Source organism: Corvus brachyrhynchos, unplaced genomic scaffold, assembly GCF_000691975.1.
Source record: "Corvus brachyrhynchos isolate BGI_N302 unplaced genomic scaffold, ASM69197v1 scaffold27, whole genome shotgun sequence".
NCBI classification, from domain to species: Eukaryota; Metazoa; Chordata; class Aves; order Passeriformes; family Corvidae; genus Corvus; species Corvus brachyrhynchos.
In genome coordinates this window covers 3,150,831-3,172,860 of record NW_008239139.1, presented here as the reverse complement: position 1 = coordinate 3,172,860, position 22,030 = coordinate 3,150,831, and the positions used below count along the sequence as shown (strand labels likewise).

Sequence of the window (22,030 nt, the reverse complement as noted above, 5' to 3'; positions counted from 1 at the left end):
CCTCCCCCCACCACTCTTTGTGTCAGATCCAACAGTTATGTGGTCACAGGGTGAGTCATTTTGTCTAGCTGATTTGGGAGATAAGATATCTGGTTTTTTTCCATTAGCTGAACGGATTTTATATGGAGCTCTACAGCCACAGATTCGGCATGAGGAAAATGGCGAGAGCATGAGACTGGCGTCTGTGGCTTCAGGGACAGAAGGAGAACGACCGCTTCTTTAAAAACCATTAAATCCTAAAGCCAACGTAAAGACATCAAGTACAAAATAAACCAAACTGGCAAGCTTTTTATGGAAAAAAAAAAGAAGTCTGTCTCAAAATATACAAGTGATGACAGAACTTGTACTGTGGTTTATCTTTGTGTTAAACAAGATGTCATCCTTGAGGTTATCCCAGGGACCTCTTCCTGTCGGCTTCTGTGTTGGTAGGTGGAAATGAGTACCCTTTTGCCCAGCATGTTGTGGAATATTGCCTCTAAATTCTGGAGTAGAAAATACTGTTTTATTGAAGTAAAAATTCTTTATAGAAATGTATTGATTTTTGCAAAAAATTTTTGTCAGAAGTGAATAAAAATTTGGCTTATAAAAGGTCACAGCACTTCCTTTGACTATATCATCTTGGTTTTCGTAAGTGGCAAGAGAATGTCTCATCATATGAATGACAGAGCCCTGTAAAATTTAAAACAGTAATTCCCTTTGATCTTATTGAGAAAAATTAACTGACAGAGAAAGATTTTTGAGGGAGGGCATTTCATCTTGGGCAGCCTCAGCTCTTTGCTCTGATTCAGGATGAAAGATTTTTCAAAAGTCAATTTGCTGGATTTGAAATTGTGAGTTTTCACACACAGTGAGGTGAAATTAATTGTGGCAGTAGGTATCTGGAAGTGTGCCACTTATACCGGATCAGGTTATTTACATTTTTATTACTTAGTTGTGTTAGAACTCTATAATAACATGAACTACGAAGGTCATCCTTGTAGACTACTGACTAATTTTATTTACATGGTGATGTAAAGTTAGACATGTAAATCTATGATACAATCTGGAACAATACAGAGCAAACGGTCTAAACTAGGTTATGGAAATAGGCCACTTTATCTTTAGAAATCCTGATGGCAAGTTGTGTGGACCTGGTCTGAATGAAGCAGCAGTTAATCTATTTTTTAATGTAATTTTTATTCCTTGTTAAAAATTCTGTCCCAGGAGCTGTGTGCTTTCTTACTTAGCTTTCAGAATTCGTCTCTCATCAGAATCTTTTATAACCTATGAAATATACCTCTGGATTATAATGTTGAGTTTGCACTGTTTTGTCAGCAGAGAACCTGCTCAGGTCAAGTACCCTTTGGTGAGCTCATATCCTGCTGCTGAGGAGAAAATAGCTGCAATATAAGGACACATCTGAGGGACAGAGTTTAAAATCTGAATAATGTACCCTCTAAGAAGGGCTTGAAGAACTTCTTAGGTTAGTGCAAGTTCTTAGAAATTATTTTGCATTATAAAAGTGTTGAAAATCCTCACCTAAACTATTGTGCTCTGGGAATTGGAACATTTCTGATGAAGTTAAAGACCTTTAGGCAGGTAGACCTCTCACCAGAAAACAGCCAGTGTTATTCTTGTCCTCTTGTCTTACTTGAAGTGAATGCCATACTTGTGGTAGGCACCGTGTGAAGCCTTGCATAGGTCCTGGCTGTTGTGGATGCACTCTAGAAAGAAAAGGGTTTTGCTACTTCTACTTTTCTTCATTATCTAAGAAATCAGCGTGGCAAGGGAAGCTATCTCATTTTATCACTTTGAAACTGACAGTGGTATTTTAAATAAATAATTTTATCCAAGATGGCTATTTCAGAGTATCCTGCTGTCGGACGCCATCTGTTTGGTGAGCGTCATCATTTGTGACTTCTGCTGTGTGGGAACCAAATGTCAGACTGTCAAAGCGTTTTCTATCATGCTCTAATTCTAGCTGAACAGAATTCCTATTTATTCCCTTTGCTCAAGTAGTGTGCAGAGACTTTTAGGCTTTTTAGTCACACCAGGATTACAGGCAAGTGAAACCCATAGTCTATCTACAACCAGGTTTCCCTAGAACAAGAATTTGCATAGAATCAAGGTACAGATTTGGTCAAATGAGGCTGTCAAGAAAAAGTTAGATGTTAGCCTGTTGATCACTCCTAAATATCTGTGTGCTAGGTAGATTCTTTTTTGAGAATGTTCTCAGATGAATGTGCTGTTATTTCATATATAAAGTCTGGTCTCTTCTGGCTGAGTAATATTTTGTTGATGTATTTGCAAACAGAGTGTTGACCCAGCCACTTCAAAGAAAGCATTTTCCCTTGTCTAGTTTATCCCATCATCCTAAAGCTACAGTCAGCGTGTTGCTTTTCACTCCTGTGCCCAGTTCTCAAATTTTTTGGTCTCTCCAGTTGAAAGTTCATTAGTTGTGTTTTGCTTTCATCTCTCTGGATTTTCTGTTTCTTTAAAATTCTGTGTACACCTCATGCTTATGAAATCTGAATTCCCAGTCAAACTATGCAGCATGTGGGAAGAACATCAGCAAAGTTTAACTGAAGTGTGCTCAAAAATACTTTGGTTTTGATTGGTGACACATCATTGTATTGTCAGCATCCTTTCAGCTGGGATGGTCAGCCAGGGTAATACTGATATCTGCTATGGTTTTGTGTTGTAGAAAACCAAAGGAACACTGGTGGTGTGGTGGTTTTTGTTTGTTGTTTTTGGTTTTGTTTCTTTTTTTTTGTTTGTTTGTTTGTTTTGGGTTTTTTTGGTTTAGTTTAGTTTTCTGAATTGATGTTGAAAATCAAAAATTTTTTTTCCCTCTATACTCACGTGGCTGATATTCACAAAACAGATTAACAAGTATTTTTTTTTTTCAGGAAAATGCTGTGAATGGAGAGCATCTGTGGCTAGAGACAAATGTTTCTGGGGACCTCTGCTACCTGGGGGAGGAAAGCTGCCAAGTCAAATTCTCAGTGAGTTATTTTCGGATTTCTTTTTCTCTTTCTGAGGTAACAAGTCTGGCTTCAGACTGATGCAGTGCTCAGTCACTTGAGAGCTTGAATTGTTTGCCCGTGTTCCAGAAGGAGAGCAAAAAGGGCAAAAGGCTGCTGGTAAAGATTTTATTGCTTCAGGAAAAAAGCCCAAACCAGTTTTGATTGACCCAGATTATTTACACAGTGAGAATGTATGTAATGAACAGTTTTACTAACATGGTAAGGGGAAAAAAGGGTATAATATTGAGATGTTTCAGGAATATTAAAAGACAGTAGTCTATTTTATATAAAAATATATACAAATATATCACTTGTTTCAGCCTCTGAGAGGAGGGTCTGATCAAATTTCTGCAATTTTAATCACTGCAACGCTTGAACTGAATTTTCCAAACGCTTGAATGCACTCACTGGCAATGAGTGCACTCATATTTGAGTGTTTACCTTCTCCTCTTTGGGAATATTCAAGGTTAGCTTTGTATTGAAGCTTTTCTGCTGCGTATGAAAAAGTTTCACTGGATTGATCTCATACCCATGTGTCTGTTCTTTGACTGTTACAATGCCAGTCTACTTCAGGAGCTCTTTTTTGCCTAGTGTATCAGTTAAATTGCTTCAGCCAAAGAGAAGAAAATACCCAACCCCCTCTTATTTTGGTATTTAGGTAGCTTGGGTGAGAGTGGGGATCCTGTGTTCAAGTCCTTGATTGGAAACAATGCTCAAGGGGGTATCCTAGCCCTTGGACTGTGAAGGTTAAAGGGAATTCTTCTTCTCTGGGATGTTTGTGGTTGCTATCTGTGACTCTTCATGATACTGTCTTTCTGCTTTTATTACCATCCTCCCCAACCCTCCCCCCTCCACCTTCAGAGCATTTGATTCAAATCAAAGCATTTTGATTCACTAATCACCCCCAGTTTTCAGGGCAATGGGATCCAAGATACTAGTGCTTTCCATAGCACAAATTTAATATCCATCTCCCAAATCTTCTCAAGCAAATTTGTGGATACAAATATGCTGCTAGCAAGAATTTTTCTTGCTTCTTTCCAGTCCTGTGAGATATTTTTCTCTCTCACGGAAGATATTAGCAGAGTTCTATAAACTATGAACACCTGCGACCTTGCAGAGCTTTGTTTATAGTACAGTAGAAAAATATTTTGACAATGGATGTTCTAGGATTTTAGCCAATCACCCCAAGGGGTGGCTGATCCTTTGACCAATTAATTAGACTATGAAGAAAAAAGTCTATAAAAGAGTTGTAAAATAATTAAATAAATCAATCTTGCTGATTGGAAACAATGCTCAAGGGGGTATCCTAGCCCTTGGACTGTGAAGGTTAAAGGGAATTCTTCTTCTCTGGGATGTTTGTGGTTGCTATCTGTGACTCTTCATGATACTGTCTTTCTGCTTTTATTACCATCCTCCCCAACCCTCCCCCCTCCACCTTCAGAGCATTTGATTCAAATCAAAGCATTTTGATTCACTAATCACCCCCAGTTTTCAGGGCAATGGGATCCAAGATACTAGTGCTTTCCATAGCACAAATTTAATATCCATCTCCCAAATCTTCTCAAGCAAATTTGTGGATACAAATATGCTGCTAGCAAGAATTTTTCTTGCTTCTTTCCAGTCCTGTGAGATATTTTTCTCTCTCACGGAAGATATTAGCAGAGTTCTATAAACTATGAACACCTGCGACCTTGCAGAGCTTTGTTTATAGTACAGTAGAAAAATATTTTGACAATGGATGTTCTAGGATTTTAGCCAATCACCCCAAGGGGTGGCTGATCCTTTGACCAATTAATTAGACTATGAAGAAAAAAGTCTATAAAAGAGTTGTAAAATAATTAAATAAATCAATCTTGCTGCACAATTCCTGCCTGCTGGATCTCTCTTCTCCTGCCTACCACTGTGGGATACTGTGGTACAAATTGGTTACATTATGGAATACAGCATTAAGGCCAAGCCTGAGAAGCCTATGGCTCCTTGAGAGTGCTGAAGCAAAGTCCCAAAAAGTGCTGATTGTGTGGTGATACTCAAGGGAAGAGCTACTGTGTGCTTGCTGTGCGCTTACGTTGGTCCTGAGGCACTGAGCTTTGGCAAAAGCTGGACACAGGATTTGTTTCACTGAGTGGACCTTTGGTCTCAGCCAGTGTGATGGTTCTTGTGTTCTCAGCAGAAGTTTGCCGTTCTAAAACTGAGAAAATTCTTCCTCGTGATTTAGCGCACTGGAAGTAACATGGAAATTTAATATTATGTTGCATATGGTGTTCACAGAGATTAAAAACATGAACTTACTAAGTAGCAAAACATGTGAAAGCTTAAGCTAATCTGCTATACGATGCCATGATTCATGCCGTGAAACATTAGAACACCACATACACGTGAACATATACAGTTAGGGTGTATCTAGATAATGATGAGAATTAATAAAATTATTAGAATTATTCCATAATGTGAGCTGAAGCTGTGTTTCCTGTTTCTTCATGAGCTTATTTAAACGATGCTGAAAACTATAAAGAATTAATTTATTAGCGATTTAAATGGACATGAATAAATTGAATGTAAAAATCCAAAGCAAAGAAATATCAACTTAGCGTGTATTTATAAATCTTCTGTCCCCCAAGCACAAGTCTGTAAGTTAAATTTCTATGAAAATTAATTCATCTGGTTAATTAAATTGAGTTTATGGAAGTAAAGTAAGTAAATACATTCTCTATTCTGGATGTATTCTCTTGCCTTTGATATGCTTTGGCCCAGGGGATTTGATGGAAATTATTTCAAAAGCTCTACTGAAATTAATAAAGCTAACCAGCATAATTGAGAATTTTGTCCCTGCTGTAACATTTCATAAGCATTTAACAGCATTCTCTGAGAACTTTATCATTCTCTGCTAAAATGACCCAAGTATTTTTCTGCAAGGCCATGGTCAGGCCAATCCAATTAAATATTATATGATAAGCATGAAATGACCTCTTGCGAACTGATCCAAGTTCACCGATTTGCACGTACCATTTTTCTCCTCTTTGCACTGCCTTGACTCATCATCTTCATGGGATGCTTGCTTTTAGAGTGATGCTCTGCAGTGTTAGCAACCTAATCCTCTACCTAAAGGGAGGCATTCACTTCTAGTTCCCAAGCTGGAGTGCTGTGGCTGTGTTTCTCACAAAGAAAACCAGAAGAGCTTTAACCAGAAGAGCTTCAAATCTTTTCATTTATTTATTTGTTTTGTACTCAGTTCAGAGCACCAAAAGAGGAAAAAAAAAAAGGATGTTGCATAGGGAGTGAAAGATCTCCTGTTTTTCAGCTGACTTTGTTTTCCTGAGGGAATAGCTCGCCTCCATGCACACACGTGTCCCTTTCCTGTTGCAGAAGTCTGCCCTGCGGAGGAAGTGTGCTGCCTGCAAGATCGTGGTCCACAATGCGTGCATGGAGCAGTTAGAGAAGGTAAGACATTGCCATCTTCTGGAGCCTGACGTAGCCAACACGCTTTTAATTCTTTTAGTGAGGTTTCAGCCTGTTAAAAACTATATATGCCACATTAAGTTTTCACAGCTGTTTTAACAATGTACTTGTTAACAAAAGCTGGCTTAAAATTCCACCTTTTTTTTTAAGTATATTTCTTTGAACCCTGTGAACTATAAAAAACCCCAAACCCAAGAAAATTCAAAACCAAAGACCAAAAATTACAGAATGCTTTCACAGTTTTAATATTTAAAAAATAAATTGCCTCTACTTCTAGATTAAAAATTGAAGCTAGAAAATGGAGTATCCTGTCATGTATGAAATTGGCCTTTTAGAATTCCCCAGCTAAAGCCAGCATAATTCATTGTATGACAGCTATACTTATTATGAGCAGTACAGCATAAGATGCTAGTGTGAACCTTTTCTCCTGTGTTTACTAGACTATGCTGTTTTCTCCTCGAAACTTCAGAAATCAACTTTTTGTCTGTAAAATGGAAAACATCAAACCTTTCATGTATACTACCATTATCTGTGAGCATCTGTCCTTCTTTGCATTTCCTTCAAGGATCCTTGATCATACTCAAGCACCTACAGAATATCTATCACTGACTTCAGTCTTCCCCTCAGTGATTTGTCTTCATTATGCCTAACTGGAAATGTGCCAGAGAAATCTCCCCCCACCCTTTTCATTCCTGGTGGGATATTTGAAAAGAAATATGTGTGGGAATTTCCCCACTGCTGTCATTAGAGCTTCATTTTCACTCCTATATGTTTAGCAATGTTGCTCTTCATAAAAGAAGCTGATGCATAACGAATTTATAGCAGCAACCCTATAAGGAGAGGGCTTTTTCCTTTCCAAGGAGTTGGACTCCTGTTGACAAATCCCACAGTGATCGCCATAATACCAACTTGGAGAGGTACCATTTCCACCCCCGATACTTTTATCCACAGTGAAATTAACATTAGCGCATGCTTTCAGCACAAAATGTTACCAGTGAATTTTTCATGACTTCCTCCATCACCAGCAGTGCTGACTTTCCATAGCCCAGCGAGCTGGTGGCACTGCCAGCCAGAGGAAATGAGCACTTAGATAAAACCCAGCTTGCCTGTGCCATTATGGAGACTGTGAAATCCACCTCTTGGCAGAGGGTTGTTATAAAGTCTGTAAAGTTTAAAGCTGGTGGGTAAGTCTTCTGCTTGGCCCTCTCTGCAAAGGTGCACGTTTTAGGCAAAATAAATGTAAGCTGGGTCTTTCCAGCCTGCCATGAGTGAGCAGTGAAACAACAAATTGCCATTCCAGGTGAAGAGCAAGGGAAGAAGACTAATATTACAATGCCCTTCATTTCTTTATAAGCACTAGGTATTTAGTTTACTTCTTTTTTTGTGTGTGTGCTTTTTTTATTATTATTTTTATTTTTCTCCCTAGACCTAGTATTTTGAAGGCAATTATTAAATGAGGGAAGAACTTATTTATTTGGGGAGGGTTGTATTTGAATTTGGAGAAACTCGGTCCTTCTACCTTCATAACTGAAGCATAGCTGTGCAGTATCTTTAAATGTTTAATTCTTTGAAATACAGTCAACTCAAACTTGAATTTATTTCATTTAGTGCATCCTTACTTCACATATCCTTTGGTCTTTTTCCAGGTCTTAATCTTCAGTGTATTTTTAAAATTTCTACATCCCTCTATTCTTATTTCTGTAGATTTTCTTTTCTCAAAAATTTTTTTCCCTTTCTCTAGGAAAGACTGCCTTTTTAAAAATTAAATACTTTTTACTCTTCACCTTCCTAAAAATGTTTTCCATTCATGGAAACTCCTGTTGTCCTCTTTGTCTTTCCTCTCCCATCTGAATTGGCAATACCACTGCATGAGGCAGTACAATGCTCCCCAAATGATTTGTGGCTGGGGAGGTGGATGAAAACATCTTAATTTAAGGAAAGGGTAGAAATTTATGGTGATTTGCATGATTCTTTATGTAAATGACAATTACTCTACAGATTTTTTTTCTGAAGACATAAAGATGGGATGTGCAAAAAGGTTTTACAGAGTGAGATTTCCAGCACCTACTAACTTTTGAGACCTAAGCTGAAGTGTGCACTTATTTGCAAATGATCTTCTGAAAAACAAAACAGATGAAGCTGTTTCCTCCTACAAGGAGGAGTCAGCTTAAATATTTGAACTGAGTAGGCAGCAATAGCATTAGTGCAGATGGGGGTTGTGTAGAGATCTAGCTAGGAGAATTAATATGGCATATGAAAAGAGATTTTTCTGACATCCAGGTAAGTTACTTTTTTCCACCTAGTGAAGTTAATATTTTAACAGATAATAAATTCTTTGGAAGTCTGGCCTAGATAAAAATATTGGAATAAATTTTCTTTCAGCTCACTTTAAGTTCTAACAGTTTTATTTCAATGCCAGATTAATTTTCGCTGCAAACCGACTTTCCGAGAAGGAGGCTCCAGATCTCCAAGAGAAGTAAGTAAGGGACAAATGATGATAGCTTTTCATTTGACATGTGTGCTGATCCCCCTGGTGTGCAGCTGCAGAAGTGCTTTTAGACTGAGAGGAGTCTTAGACAGAGAATTTGTTCCCAGTGGAACACGTTCTCCTCTCCAGAATAAACGTAAAATGAATTCTAGCCGAAGCTCTCTATTACTTACACTGACAGAAACCATTTCAGCTTTCTGTTGTCTTTTGCCCATTTGTTCAGTAATTATTTTTCCTTTTTTTTTCTGGTAGCATTTTTTTTCTTCCTGGCCTTTGAGCTTGTATTTTTATTATTTTAAAAGTCTATTTCCCTCTCCTTTCACTTGTACTCTCTTCATTTTTTTTTTTTTTTTCTCCTCTAGAAGTATCTCAAAGATAAAATCAAGCATTTAAAAACCTGAATACTGAGGAAGTAGTTCTGGCCTCATTTCAATGTGGATAAAGAAAACACCACCTTGTCCTTATTCCTCCTACAGTTTTGGTGGTTTTTGAGGTTTCCTGCCATGCCTGCTGTGCATTTTGCTCCACTAATTGCTCCACTGGCTGAAGGGACTTTTTCTTTGGTGTCTGTTAACAAATTTCACATAGATGGTACCACTGACTGCAAGGTGCCAATGTTTCCTAAACCACATCTTTTTGTCCTTGTTTGCAGAACTTTGTGAGGCATCACTGGGTGCACCGGCGGAGGCAGGAGGGCAAATGTAAGCAGTGTGGAAAGGTAAGATTTCCAGCACAGCACAAGCATGACACAGGGCACTCAGAAATTCTGGGTAGCCTGTAGGTCCTTCTAGTCACTGCCTTTTTTTCCTATCACAAACACTTGGCCTCTTTTAATGGCTGATGACAAGCCTGAGATGTTGAGCATAAAAGTCCTGATTCCCACGTGGGAAGAGAAAGGCAGCTGCATCTGCAGGTATGAGCACATCATTTGTCCTGGGAGGTTGTGTTGTACTGGCTGCTGAAAATGAGGAGGAGGAAAGCTGTGACTCCTTGAGCCTTTTTAATTGCTAAGCTAACCCTGTACTAATACGATGTTCTTGTAGTGCTGTCCTCTGTGCCAAAATTGTGATGGCCTATTTTTCAGACTCCTGGAAAAGAAATGCTGTTGCTTTCCTTCTGCCCTAGCAGACTCTAAGATTTGTGAGACTGCTTCACGTTTCCTCTGCTTCATAGATTGTAAAAGTTTATTTTTAAAAACCTATAAAAATGGGGAAGTATTTTAGCTACTGAAGGTCTTTCTTCTGAATTATTATGAACCTCTGAAATATATTTAGATATATTTAAAAATTAAATTAACAGGAATTTAGCTTCCTTTCTCTACCACTATATTATACTTTTACCTCCTTTTTTACAACTAGTAAGAAAGTCCATGTCTCATCTCCATGGCACAGCACTTCAGTCAGAGGAAAATGAGATTTGTATCTGGCTACTCATGCAGATTTTCAGCTACCAGCTGCAATAGGACATGCAATAAAAATGTGATGTCCTTGCATAGCAAGTACTATAGGAACAGTGCAGCAAGGCAGTTTGCATACAGCATTCTTAGGGTATGACTTTGCCATCCTTCTCTGTGTTCTTGGCCTGGATCTCCCCTATAAGCATTTGGAGTTGATTTTGCAATGAGAGTGCTTACTGGCTATCATATCAAAACCTGTACTGGGTATGGGCAGCCTTGGTCAATATAGGTCTTCAAGCCCAGCCATCAGAGAATATGGAGAAGTTCAGAGAAAATCTCAGTTTTCTCCTTAAATAAGAAATATTCAGTTAAGACTAACATGAGTATACTGTAGTAGAGTGGTTCTTTGCCAGGAAACAAAGAATAAGAGAAAATTATAACACAAAAAAAATCAGTTATACTTACTGGCCAAGCAATCTCCTATTACAGCAAAATCCATGTGCTCTGCTATAACATTTCAAAAACATTCAAGTAAGAACCACCTTTATTATTCTCTTGTCTTGCAAGAAAAGGGGAACTATAATTGAAATGGAATGACAGTAAATTTAAAGCAATAAAAAACCCCATTATTCATGGAATACTTAAGGATTCTTGTAGATCTCATTGTTGTGTAATAATCCTATCCCATGCCTGGAATGGGATGGGTAAATATGATCATTAATAACAGTTCAAATAAAGAATGTTTTTCGGATATACCCATCTCATGCTTCAAATCATAAGTAAGTGGATAGGAATGAATGCACCCCATATCCTTAACATAGCCTTGTGGCTTTATATTCTGTGTGCCATTATGTGCCATGGCTGACACTTCCTGAAAAGTTGAGTACACAGGTGTATGTCAGTGTTCCACCTCAGATCAGAAATGCAGTTTGAAAGAAATTTTCCTTATTGTCATCCCTTCCAATGGTTCACATGTGGGACAGTCTTGTAACAAATGAACTTTTAGATTAAACTCATTTGAAAGTTTACTCTGCAGTTACGAGTGGGCAGGACTACAGACTACAGCTAGTCCAGAGTAAAATTATCTGAAAATCCTTGTGTGTGGCGTCCTGAGTACACACATTACTTGCTAGTGCAAATACAGCTTATATGAACTCATCTAGGCTTTAGGTTTTTACTCTTCCCAAGGGTGATTTCACTGATTTACTGCTGAAGTACTATATAGAGAAATTGATACCAGGGCAAGGGGACCTGGAATGTGCAGTGTAACCAAGCAATCTATTTCTGTCTTTGTCTCATGAATTCCCAGAAACTGTGGCTTTATATTTAACAACCTATCATAATTTCTTTCCTGTGGTCTTGCCTTGTTGAGCCTTGAGTTCTTGTAAAGTTGTAGCATTTACATCATCCTTTAGCAGAAATTCCTGAACTTAACTACATGCTGTGAGAAGAACTACATTTGGCTGTTTCAAACCTGTCACACATTAATGCTTCATCACTGTTTTGTTGGAAGAGATGGTAATTAAGTGTTCCCAAGCCATGGTATCAACAACATTCATGAAGTATAAGAATTCTTTTCTTTCTCTTGAAGATGTGGAAAAAAAGACAGTTTCATAGCTGTTAGCTTTTTGTTACCTGGGATCATCAGAGAAATCTGGATACATTTTTTATCTTTATATAATATGAAATAAAAATGCTCAGACCATGTGGCCCAGCATCCATTTCATAACTATGTGCAGTAATAGAAGCTTAAGGAGGAATGAGAAGGAAATGGAAAGGAGGAGTGGAAAAGAAATCTGTTTCTCATATACTTCCAGTTAGCAGTGGCTGAGGGGCTTTCTGAGACTGAGAGCACATTTTGGACCATAATGCTAAACAAAAACTATTTCTTTAACCTTCTGTGGTGTCCAAAGCAGGGTGTCCTCTATACACCTGCATTATGTGTCTACAGTGTCTCTTTGTCACTGGTCCCTTTAGAGGTCTGTGGATTGATGCAGAGCTGCAGGTAAAGTTAGGACTGACATTTCTAGTACTTGAAAGGCTATTCTAGTTCTTCATTGTTTTAGCAGAGATCACCATCCAAATGCTTTTGCTGAAGTCTGTATTTGAGTTGTAATAATACCTGGCTCTCCTACAGTAATGTTGCATTAGGGTATCTCTAAGAGCATTAAAAAGAGAAAATCTATTGTAGGAAAATACCAGCAAAAAATATTATAAGTAGCCCTAACACTGGTGTGAAAATAGTCTTTAATGATAAATACTTCTGAGACTATAAATAAAATATATCAGAACTAGTAATCCCTATGTGCTCTGCTTGGTGCATGGGTGTTTATATTAATTTGTACTTTGATTCAGACTATTCAGACAGGTTGAATTACCAACACAAGCTGGTTTTATGGACATTCAGGTGTTTTTTTCCTAAGAGTACATTTTTTTCTGGTATGCACAAGTGTTTATTTCTACAGGAGCAGGTCACCACATGTGTTGTGGAGGGATTGGTTGCTGGAGAATCAGTGCTAATCATATACTTTAGGCTGATGTTCTCAAAGAGGTGGAATTCATTTTAGGTCTCAAAATTTCTCATTTGGTGCAGACCTTCTTGCATGATCGAGGACATCTAAAATTCAATTTTCCTTCTCACTCAGAGACGGCAGAAAATATGATTTCTAGTGAAATGTGGAGGGTTCCTGTGTTTCAGTCCAATAGGCCCTGTCAAATCTCACTCTGACTTATTTTATCAATTATTTTATTAAATATTTTATTTAGTTATTTTATCAATTGCTTTATTTGTAAAGCCAGCTTTCAAATAAATGGTATCTTACCCAAAACTTCCTTAGGAAGAATTAGCTCACATTTGTAAAGCAGTTTGAGGAAGGAAAGTGATGGTTTATTGCTACTTATCATTAATATGTTTTTATTGCTGTATCATTTTCTCTAATGACTCCCTAAAAGCTAAATGCCTTACTAAATAAATGAAAAACGGTCCATCCAGAACCAGACAAGCTGCTCAGTCCATATGTTTAAAATGCACAGCGGATGGGCTGTGGAATTAATATACTGAATTTAGTTTTAATTAGTGGAGATTTTGGGAGAGAAGAGTTTTCCCCCTGGCTGTTACAAAGCAGAAAAAACCAAAACACTTCGTGCCCATGAGGGACTGAAATAGTTCTTTTTATTTTAATGCACTTTGGAACAAGGAGAAGTGAGATTTGTGAGAAACATTTCGAAGCACTAGAGTAAGTAAATGAGAAACAGTGTTTTGTCCAGTGTCAGACCTCTGTTCCACCACTTGTATCACAGTTACTGTCACTCTGGTTTTATGCCCACACTGAATGGCAGACAAGACGTGCCCAGCCAGAAGTATCTGGCCAGCTTGTCTTTGTTAAGCCACTTCACTACATTCCATTGCTAAGCCTGAATTTGCCAAATCACCACCATTATGAAGAATCTACTCTTTGAATTTCTCTGAATGTAAACCATGAGGCATTAGGGGAAGGACTGAAACAAAACCCCAAAAATCTAGCCAGAGGTGACACAAGCCTTTTCAGGAGCTGGTCTTGGCAGTGAGGTCTGTGTGGCAAACTGGTTTGAGTGCATGCTCGGGACACCTGTAGAAGAATCTGCAAGGTGGTCAGGCAGGTAGAGACTCCTCCCCTTCTGAGTATCAATAGGGTTGTCCTCAGCTGCCCTGTATAGAGAGATTGTAACTCAGTCTCTCACCTAACAAGACCAGGGCATCTCTGCATGTTTTTTATGGTTGTTTATTTAATTCTTCTTCTTGGTATGCCTGACCTTGTCATTTCGCTGAGCACTAATAGGCTCATTTTTCCTGCAGGATAAGAAGGACTTTAATAACAGAAGCAGTGAGGCAGTGTCCTGTTAGATGTTACTAAATCAGCTTGTAACGTTTTTGCACTGGGTCTTGGGCATTGCCCACCGTGTGGGAGATTCAGGTGTTACCCAGCTTGTTGAAAAGAAAACTGGCTAGCAAATTCATCACTTGGTAGAGAGATCAAATTAGAAAATTCTGGGTGGTGATGGGCTACTTGCAGAGGTAGAGAGGCTTGGTGGAAGCCCATGAATAAAGGATCCAGCCAACTGCAAATCTGAAATCTAAGTAGTGAAGGTGATCATGACAAACTCCTCAATGAAATTCTGCACTTTCCATCTCTCCAGCCATCAACCCAAATATTTTTCTCTGACTGAAATAAGCTTTAACTCAACTCAAAATTACAGACTGTATCTTATTGTTACCTGTGTTAGATGCAGAAGGTTATATATGATCCAATTGTCTTTTCCAGCCTTAGAATTTACAGCAAAGTCATATTGCATTCTATAGAAAGAAGCTCCTCTCTAGGAGAATAAAATCTCATTTTCTGGTTGAGGTGGGCTTTTTTATCTTTAAAAATGTAAACAAATTTTTTTTGTGTGTGATCTGAATCAGACCATATTGTTTTTTTGGGAACTTACTGGAAAGATTTTAATCGGAGTCAGTTCAATAAAACTATAAACGTAATTACTTTCCCTTTTAGAACATTCCCAGAGAGACATTGTAGTGAATTTTGTTCTGTAGTAAAAAAAAAAAAAAGGAAAATTCAAATTTTTATAGTTAGAGTAAACAAGGATGCAATGACAGAACACTTTGTTCAACAGAAAATCTGAAACTTTCAGGTCTGTAGAAATCCATTAAAAATTAAAATAGACATTCCATCTCTATTTCTTTCTTTGTTATTAACTACAAAAAAAATTAAGGAAAAGCATAAAATTTTGCAGAAACCCTTTTAAAAGGATTGTGTGAATATACCCCAGTGGCAGAATCTTCTCTGTTACCTCCTGTAATTGTTTTATCCCCCAAAAGTCTGCTTCCCTAGCACAGTCACCTGGCTAGAGCTAGAGGTATATATTTTCTTATAGTCAAGAAGAATTAAATCCTTTTTCCCCCTGGTTATTCTAGGGCTTCCAGCAGAAATTCTCCTTCCATAGTAAAGAGATTGTGGCCATCAGTTGTTCCTGGTGCAAGCTGGCGGTAAGTGGATAATGCTTCAGGAGACTGTGATCTGGGTTTAACTGGGAGTGGCTATGGGGTTTTTTTTGGTTTGTTGGTTTGGTGCTTTTGTTTGGCTTGGTTTGTCTGTGTTTGTGTCTTCTTTTTTTTTTTTTTTTTTTTTTTTTTTTTTTTTTTTTTTTTTTTGATTTTGGTAAGAAGGCATGGCTTAGCAAGATAATCTTTAGTTATATGTTCCTAAATCTCCATGGTTTGAAGGACTTGAAGATGATGGAGTTGGGAATATTGCTCCAGTTTTTGTACCATCACCCTCTTCTTCTTCTCCAGGCTTCCCCTTTGTCTTTCTTGCCCTCCTTCTTGACTCTACTCTTTCCTTCTCTTCCAGTTCCATAACAAAGTCACCTGTTTCATGCTACATCACATTGAGGAGCCATGTTCCCTGGGGGCTCATGCTGCTGTCATTGTGCCTCCCACCTGGATCATTAAGGTGAAGAAACCTCAGGTAACTGCATGCTGATGTCTGTTTCTGAAGCTGTCTGGCTGTGCAGGGCCTGTCTGGCTGTGCAGGGCCAGCCTGGCTTCTCTGCTTGGTCCTCCTTCACGAAGGCATGCTTGTTCAACCTTGTCTCTATCCCTGAAACCCAGCATACATCCATGGTGGTTATGAACCTGTATCCTCCTGCCCCTCCATCAAGTCCTTCAGTAAATTTCCCTGTTTGGGATGATTAGCAACAAACATGACTTGTTCTGAGCTAATTCAGCTCAGAGTTGTTCCTGTAACTGTGAGTTCAGCAAGCATACTGCAAGAAATCCCGTGTGGTAGGCAGTCAAGCATGTTTCATTAAATAGAGCTGAGCAAATACAGGGAAAAACTTCACAAACATTCACTTGAACTGCAGTAAGAATTGGCTGTGTCTGGACTGGCATCCCTCTGAATCTGCCTTTAATGGACCTGTAAAGAATCAGGTCTTACTTACCACCAGTGCTTGCGCAGTCAGCAGTAAGCCCACATGCTGCTTTAGTTGCGTGTAACAGGCATTGGACTTCAAAGCTTTTGTGATGGATGTGGTAGGTCTTGGAGAGGGTACTTCACTGGTGAACACAACAGGGAGAAAAGATATCCAAAAGAGAGCTGGCCAAAAATTGAAAGTGGGTTCACATCATGCAATCTTTGAAAGTCTGTTTTCACTCCAAGTTGAGCTGAAAGAAACAAACACTGAACATATCAGGGAGTCGGAAATGGTGGCTAAATTTTTATTTCAGAATAATATTCTTTATTTCAGTCCATCCTTGGGAAGTGACCTGGGCTTTTTGACTCTGCCTCCTGGCTGTCAAGAAGAAACTAAGAAGTTCAGGCTGTAGCCAAGGCACTAAGGCAAAACTAGTCCATGAAACAAGAAAAAGGCCTGAAGCCTAAATTGTGACACTGTCTTTAGTTCCAGTTTAGGGATATGGCCAGCAGATTTGGGCATGAGTAGGATTTCTAGCAAGCTGGTTATTAAAGACAAGAAGCAGAGGAAAGAGGAGATATATGTATAGAGTAACCAAAAAGTCAACCAAAGAGGCCTCTATTTTTCCTTTAGGTCAAGAGAGAGCATAGCAAGACTCCTAACCACCTCCTCTCTGAGAAAAAAGGGTTTTTTGCCATTTGTAGATTTCCCCCACACTCTTCTTTCTCTGTTTTAGTCAGTCTCCTCCAGAGAAATACTTTTTTTCCTTTTGTTGAGGAATGTTCGAGGCCTTGGCAGGGACTTAATATCCTTGGGTAATTTTCAGCAACTGTCTGGTATTTGACAGATGTATGCATGTTTGACCTATTAAAAGACGCTTTTCTTCAATCCTTTTGATTTTTATTTTATTTAATTTTTAGTAAAAAAGAAGAGAAAACACCAAAACCAAACCAACAAACCCTGATGTGTAATTTTCTTTTGATTTGGCTTTTGCCTAAACCAGGCTACCTTCCTTATAACATTTGTAGAGAATTTGCTTTCTTGTCCATTTTTTTTTTAATAACTTCAGAATAAAAAATTAATCTAGGTAATTATAATTTATAGAAAAAAATTTTTTAAAATAAAGGCTTAAAATATTAAACTAAAAGAAAGTATCTGTTAGCTTTGTGTGCCTGAACCATGAGCACAGAGAAAGTACTTCATTATTAACTTGCCATCACATATCTAGTCCTTGAAATTCCTGGTCCCTAGCATGGAAAACCTTATCTTGAGTAGCTGAAGCATTAAATAGCTCAAAATTATGACAATGGGTGCATTTCCATGAAGCTTCTTAATAGCACCCATTGGAGTTATGAGAAATGCATCTTTATTACTTTAGAAAATAGTGATGCATCTTTTGGATGTGTTTTCAGATTTTTGGCAGAAGTCTTGTTTTCTTATTTATTGTTTTCTTAGGAAATATTTTTCCTCTCCTGCTGTTTCTGGCCAGCTCTACTTCTACATATTATGACCCTCTTCACCCTATAGAAATATTTGATAAACACTATGAAATATTTAGTTCATTCGATCCAGAGAGTACAAACACAATATTTACAAATTTTTGTAATTTCACATTAAAAAAATGAATGTGTAATCAACAATCTGTTTTTCACATATTCCACAGTCAGAATAAATTTGGCTAGAAGCTTTTTGGGTTTAAAATATTTCCTCAGCTCTAATTACCTACTTACACTGGTCACAGACAACTCCTGAACTGAATTCCCTGCTCATATAAAATTGATTTTAGTGGTGCCTGCATCCTGTTTGTTTGTGGTTTCCTTTAAGTAAGTAAGATGGCTTTTTGTAGCAAACCCTTACCCTGTTTTATAATCTTTATTTTTTGATTGCCACAAAAATAGTTTTCCATGCTTATTTTGTACAACGGGGGTCACCACCTTTCAAATATTAGGCTTGCACAAAGACCACACTCTGTGTCTTGTTACCAACAATGTTGTGCTAGTGAAGCATCGTGTTGTAATTGGTTAAGAACAAATTTATGCTGACAGCCTATGTTCTAAATGGGGAGCTTTTGCTTCTTGTAAGAAACTGATTGCAAGATGAAGAATATTCAGAATGGTTCAAGCAGCTTTGGAATAGGTGGTAGCCCTCTGTGTAATGACCCACTTACATGAATGGAAAACTCCCAATACCTCTGCCCTGTTATCTGTAATGTGAGCCCCTTCTGTAATTTTCTGTAGATTTTCTGTATTGTTAGCAGTGCTTTGATACCAGCTCTGTTTCCCTGGGGTTCAGTACAGTTCCATCTCCTAGTTTGTGAAGCAGGTCACCCCTGTTGACTGGTGGTATTTTGTTATAGGGGAGGTTTGGTAGCCAAAGTGGTGTTAGCTCTGGCAGTGGACTTGCTATGTGTTTGTGTTGTGGGAGAAAAGTAGATGATAAGGAGGATCTGACTGATGGATTTACTGATTCTGTCTTCTGTTTGGGAAGACAAAGGCAGTAACTGTAAAATTCCAAGGTTTTTCTGTTCAAGGTGAGTAAACTTGGTGTTTTCTTCACCTCCTTTGAGAACTGTGAGCTAGTTCTAGTGAATACTTGTATTTTTGGGTTTATTTCTTTATTTCCTCAATTGCTGAGTGCAGTTGGCTTGTCTGGTAGTGGTTTGTGAACAACCAGGAGATAGTCAAGATTGACCTTCCCAGATGCTGTTCACTGTTTAAGTAATTTGAAAATCAGTGTGCTAAAAGCCTTTGGAAACTGAGGCTGAAATATTGTTAAGGTTGAAAGGTTGCATTGGATTTGTCTGAGGTAGCCCATGGCCTTTGCACCATCCAACACCATTCAAGAAGGACTCCAGTTCTTCTGTTCATCTACCTAAGCTTGCTGAGGGTTACACTGACCATTCAATAACATGAAACATCTCTTTTTGAAGATGGACAAACTGACATCCACAAAGGAGAGGTTTCCTCTCTAGAGGCAAGTTAGGATTTACTTATGGTGCCCATTTAAAGGTATGCTTTGCTATCAGGTACCTTGCTGAATAACATTATATGTTTACAAAACGCTCATTACCTTGTTCTGTGAACAAGGTATTACTTATCCATTTCTTCACTTCAGTGTGCAAAGACTGCTGATACTCTTTGGCTGTTACTCTTCTGCATGTTTGCAAAAAACCCTGTGTATGTTTAAGCAGCTTTTTTGCTGTTCATCTGCTATGGACATGTGGTTGCAATTACTGTAGCAAAGCTTTTGGTTCTGTTAACACTATAGATGTAGGGAGGTTTAAAAATTTTTTAAAAAAGAGCTCGAATAACATTGTTTAGTGCCTTTTTGAGTATGGAAATGAAAGTGGTTATAATCATGGATGGACTCTTAGACTTAACCCTTTCCTTTAATACAGCTGTATGCCTTTTTCCACCCCACTGTTAGGTACATTATAGTGGGATTTAATGGCAACTACATTTAAACATTCTTCAAATTATTCTTTTATAATTAGTAGGGTTTTACTGAACTATCTTTACGCTTGGTATGCGTGTGCGTGTCCAGCAGACTTCTGACAAGACTGTGGATAGACTAGATCTCCTGTCTCTGTCCTGTGCTTTGCTCCAATCCAGGGAGAATCCTTCATCAGAGAATGCCTGAGGAACTAGGCTAAGGCTCCCATGGGAGACAGCTTTGAATGTGATGCCCCCCTAACTTTCTATTGACAACAAAACTTTTGCCTACAGTCAATGTGACTGCTGAGGTAGGGCAATGCAAGACCATGCAGATGGGATTGCTGATGCATTTGTGTAGCCAGTGCAGTCTTTATGGTTTACCATGCTTTCAGGATCACTGTGTATCAGACTAGGGAAGAGTACGAGCACTTCTTTATGTGGTTTCTCAAAATATGTTCTAAAAGGACAAATTCCTGTAATTGCTCTGCAGAGCTGTCTTGTCTTCAGTATTTTCAGTAAACAATATGGCATGATTATTTCCTTCTCCAGGAATGCTGAGAGCTTGGGACCTTGTGCTCTACAGCAGGCTTCTCTTGGTCCAAGTGATAAAGGATAATACCTTCAGGTATTTCAGTTAGATAGCTGTTAGTTTTTCTTCTCAGGAATGTGGAGGCATTGTCCTGTGTATCTGGTGTATCATAATCAAGTCTTTATATTTTGAAAGTGGTTGATGTGTATTAAACAAAACCTAGTAGCTATTTCTGTTGATGTTGGATAACAAGCAGGATGAAGAATAGACATTGGTTTTAAAGATTTGATGATCTCTGCTTGTTGACTTTCATTAGTGGTACGCTTCTGATCAAGGTCAGGGCAGAAATGAACTTTCAGATTAGCTGAGTGAATCTTGGTTTCCATCTTATAGCTAGGAAAAAAAAATCAATGAACTTTCTTTCCTCATGCTACTTTATTTCCTGGTGGTAGTTAGACTAGAAGTTGAAATACTGCAAAAATATTTGGAGTATTTCCCATAAGACAAAATTTCAGTTGTGGAAATGATTAGGGTTTCCTGCAGGTATAACTTCAATTGCTGAATTAAAATAAATAACAAAGTATAATAAAATTCTCCTTTTTGGACTGTTCTTATCCCACCAGAACACCGTTTTGCTCAGTGTCACTGAGCAGACTGTCGCCTGCCTGGAGAAAAGCCTTGACATAAGTTCTATTTTTATAGGTTCTGCAAAAATACAAGTAGTTCTACTTTTTTTTCTATGTAGTTAAGTGATATTGTTATTAAAAACACAACAAACAATCACCCCAGAAATACCTTCTTTACTTAAATCCTTAAAAATTAACAATTCAGTTTGTTCCTTAGCAGATGATTACACAAGTTTCTTGATAGGCCTGAACTGACTCTACAGTGCCAGCATCATATGCCATGGTGGCCTACGTTATGTTGAGTCATAATGGTTGCCAGAGCTAAAACTTGTTGTTTTCTTTCCTTAAAAAAAAAAAAAGCAAACAAAAAAACATGAAAAATATCTTATTTATCATGTTTTTTTATTACATCTTTATGCAGGTGGTCTCCATACCAGGAGACGAGCCTGATTGGGCAGGAGACTGGAGCCCCGAAGGGGAAACGGGCGTCTCCTACCCCTATTGGGAGGGTTGGCAGGTACAACATGTGGTGTTATGTGAGTCTATGGGAGCATCTGATCTTTTTTCCCCCCTCACAGCGTGGGAAAGTTTCCAGTTCCAAAGCACCAGTCTGGTCTCCGTGTGTGGCTTTCTCCATAAACGGTGGTGTGGAAGTGTAAAGCATGCAGCGCATGTAATTTAAATCTCGAGCATGTGCCAGATACTCTTATCATTCTCCAAGTGGACATGCATGGAAGAGCTTCGTAAAGGGGCTCTGTCTGGGCCTGTCTTCTAAATTTTGTTTTGCTTTTCATGTATTCTTTTTTCTTTTGATGTAGAACTCCTTAAAGACTTCAACACGGCGAAAGAAGAGAACGTCCTTTAAAAGAAAAGCCAGCAAAAGAGGAAATGAAGTGGGTATTCAAGTGCTTTGGAAATCATGCTCCTTTTGTTTAAATGTCTAAACACAGACTTAAAAGTTTTTAGGCTTTTTTTTTCTTCTTTTTTTCGCGGAAGTGTTTAATATATTTTTCCCCTGGAAAATTCCATGCTATTGAATGTGTTCTTAGAAGAGATAAAACTTGTATGAGAAGTTTTATTTTCTGAGTTGATATTTTTCAAGAAACAACGTACCAGACTCCAGAAGGACCATCACCTAATG

At 38.2% G+C, this 22,030-nt stretch overlaps 1 protein-coding gene across 1 annotated transcript in view; it reads left to right on the top strand.

The window, feature by feature from the left end:
* Nucleotides 1-22,030, top strand: part of DGKI (diacylglycerol kinase iota) — a 173,746-nt gene that overhangs the window by 45,053 nt on the left and 106,663 nt on the right. The window contains 8 exon segments of the mRNA XM_008638114.2: nucleotides 2,889-2,984; nucleotides 6,369-6,443; nucleotides 8,881-8,937; nucleotides 9,602-9,667; nucleotides 15,300-15,371; nucleotides 15,736-15,852; nucleotides 21,311-21,406; nucleotides 21,708-21,782. Coding sequence (XP_008636336.2) covers nucleotides 2,889-2,984; nucleotides 6,369-6,443; nucleotides 8,881-8,937; nucleotides 9,602-9,667; nucleotides 15,300-15,371; nucleotides 15,736-15,852; nucleotides 21,311-21,406; nucleotides 21,708-21,782 — 654 coding nt within the window.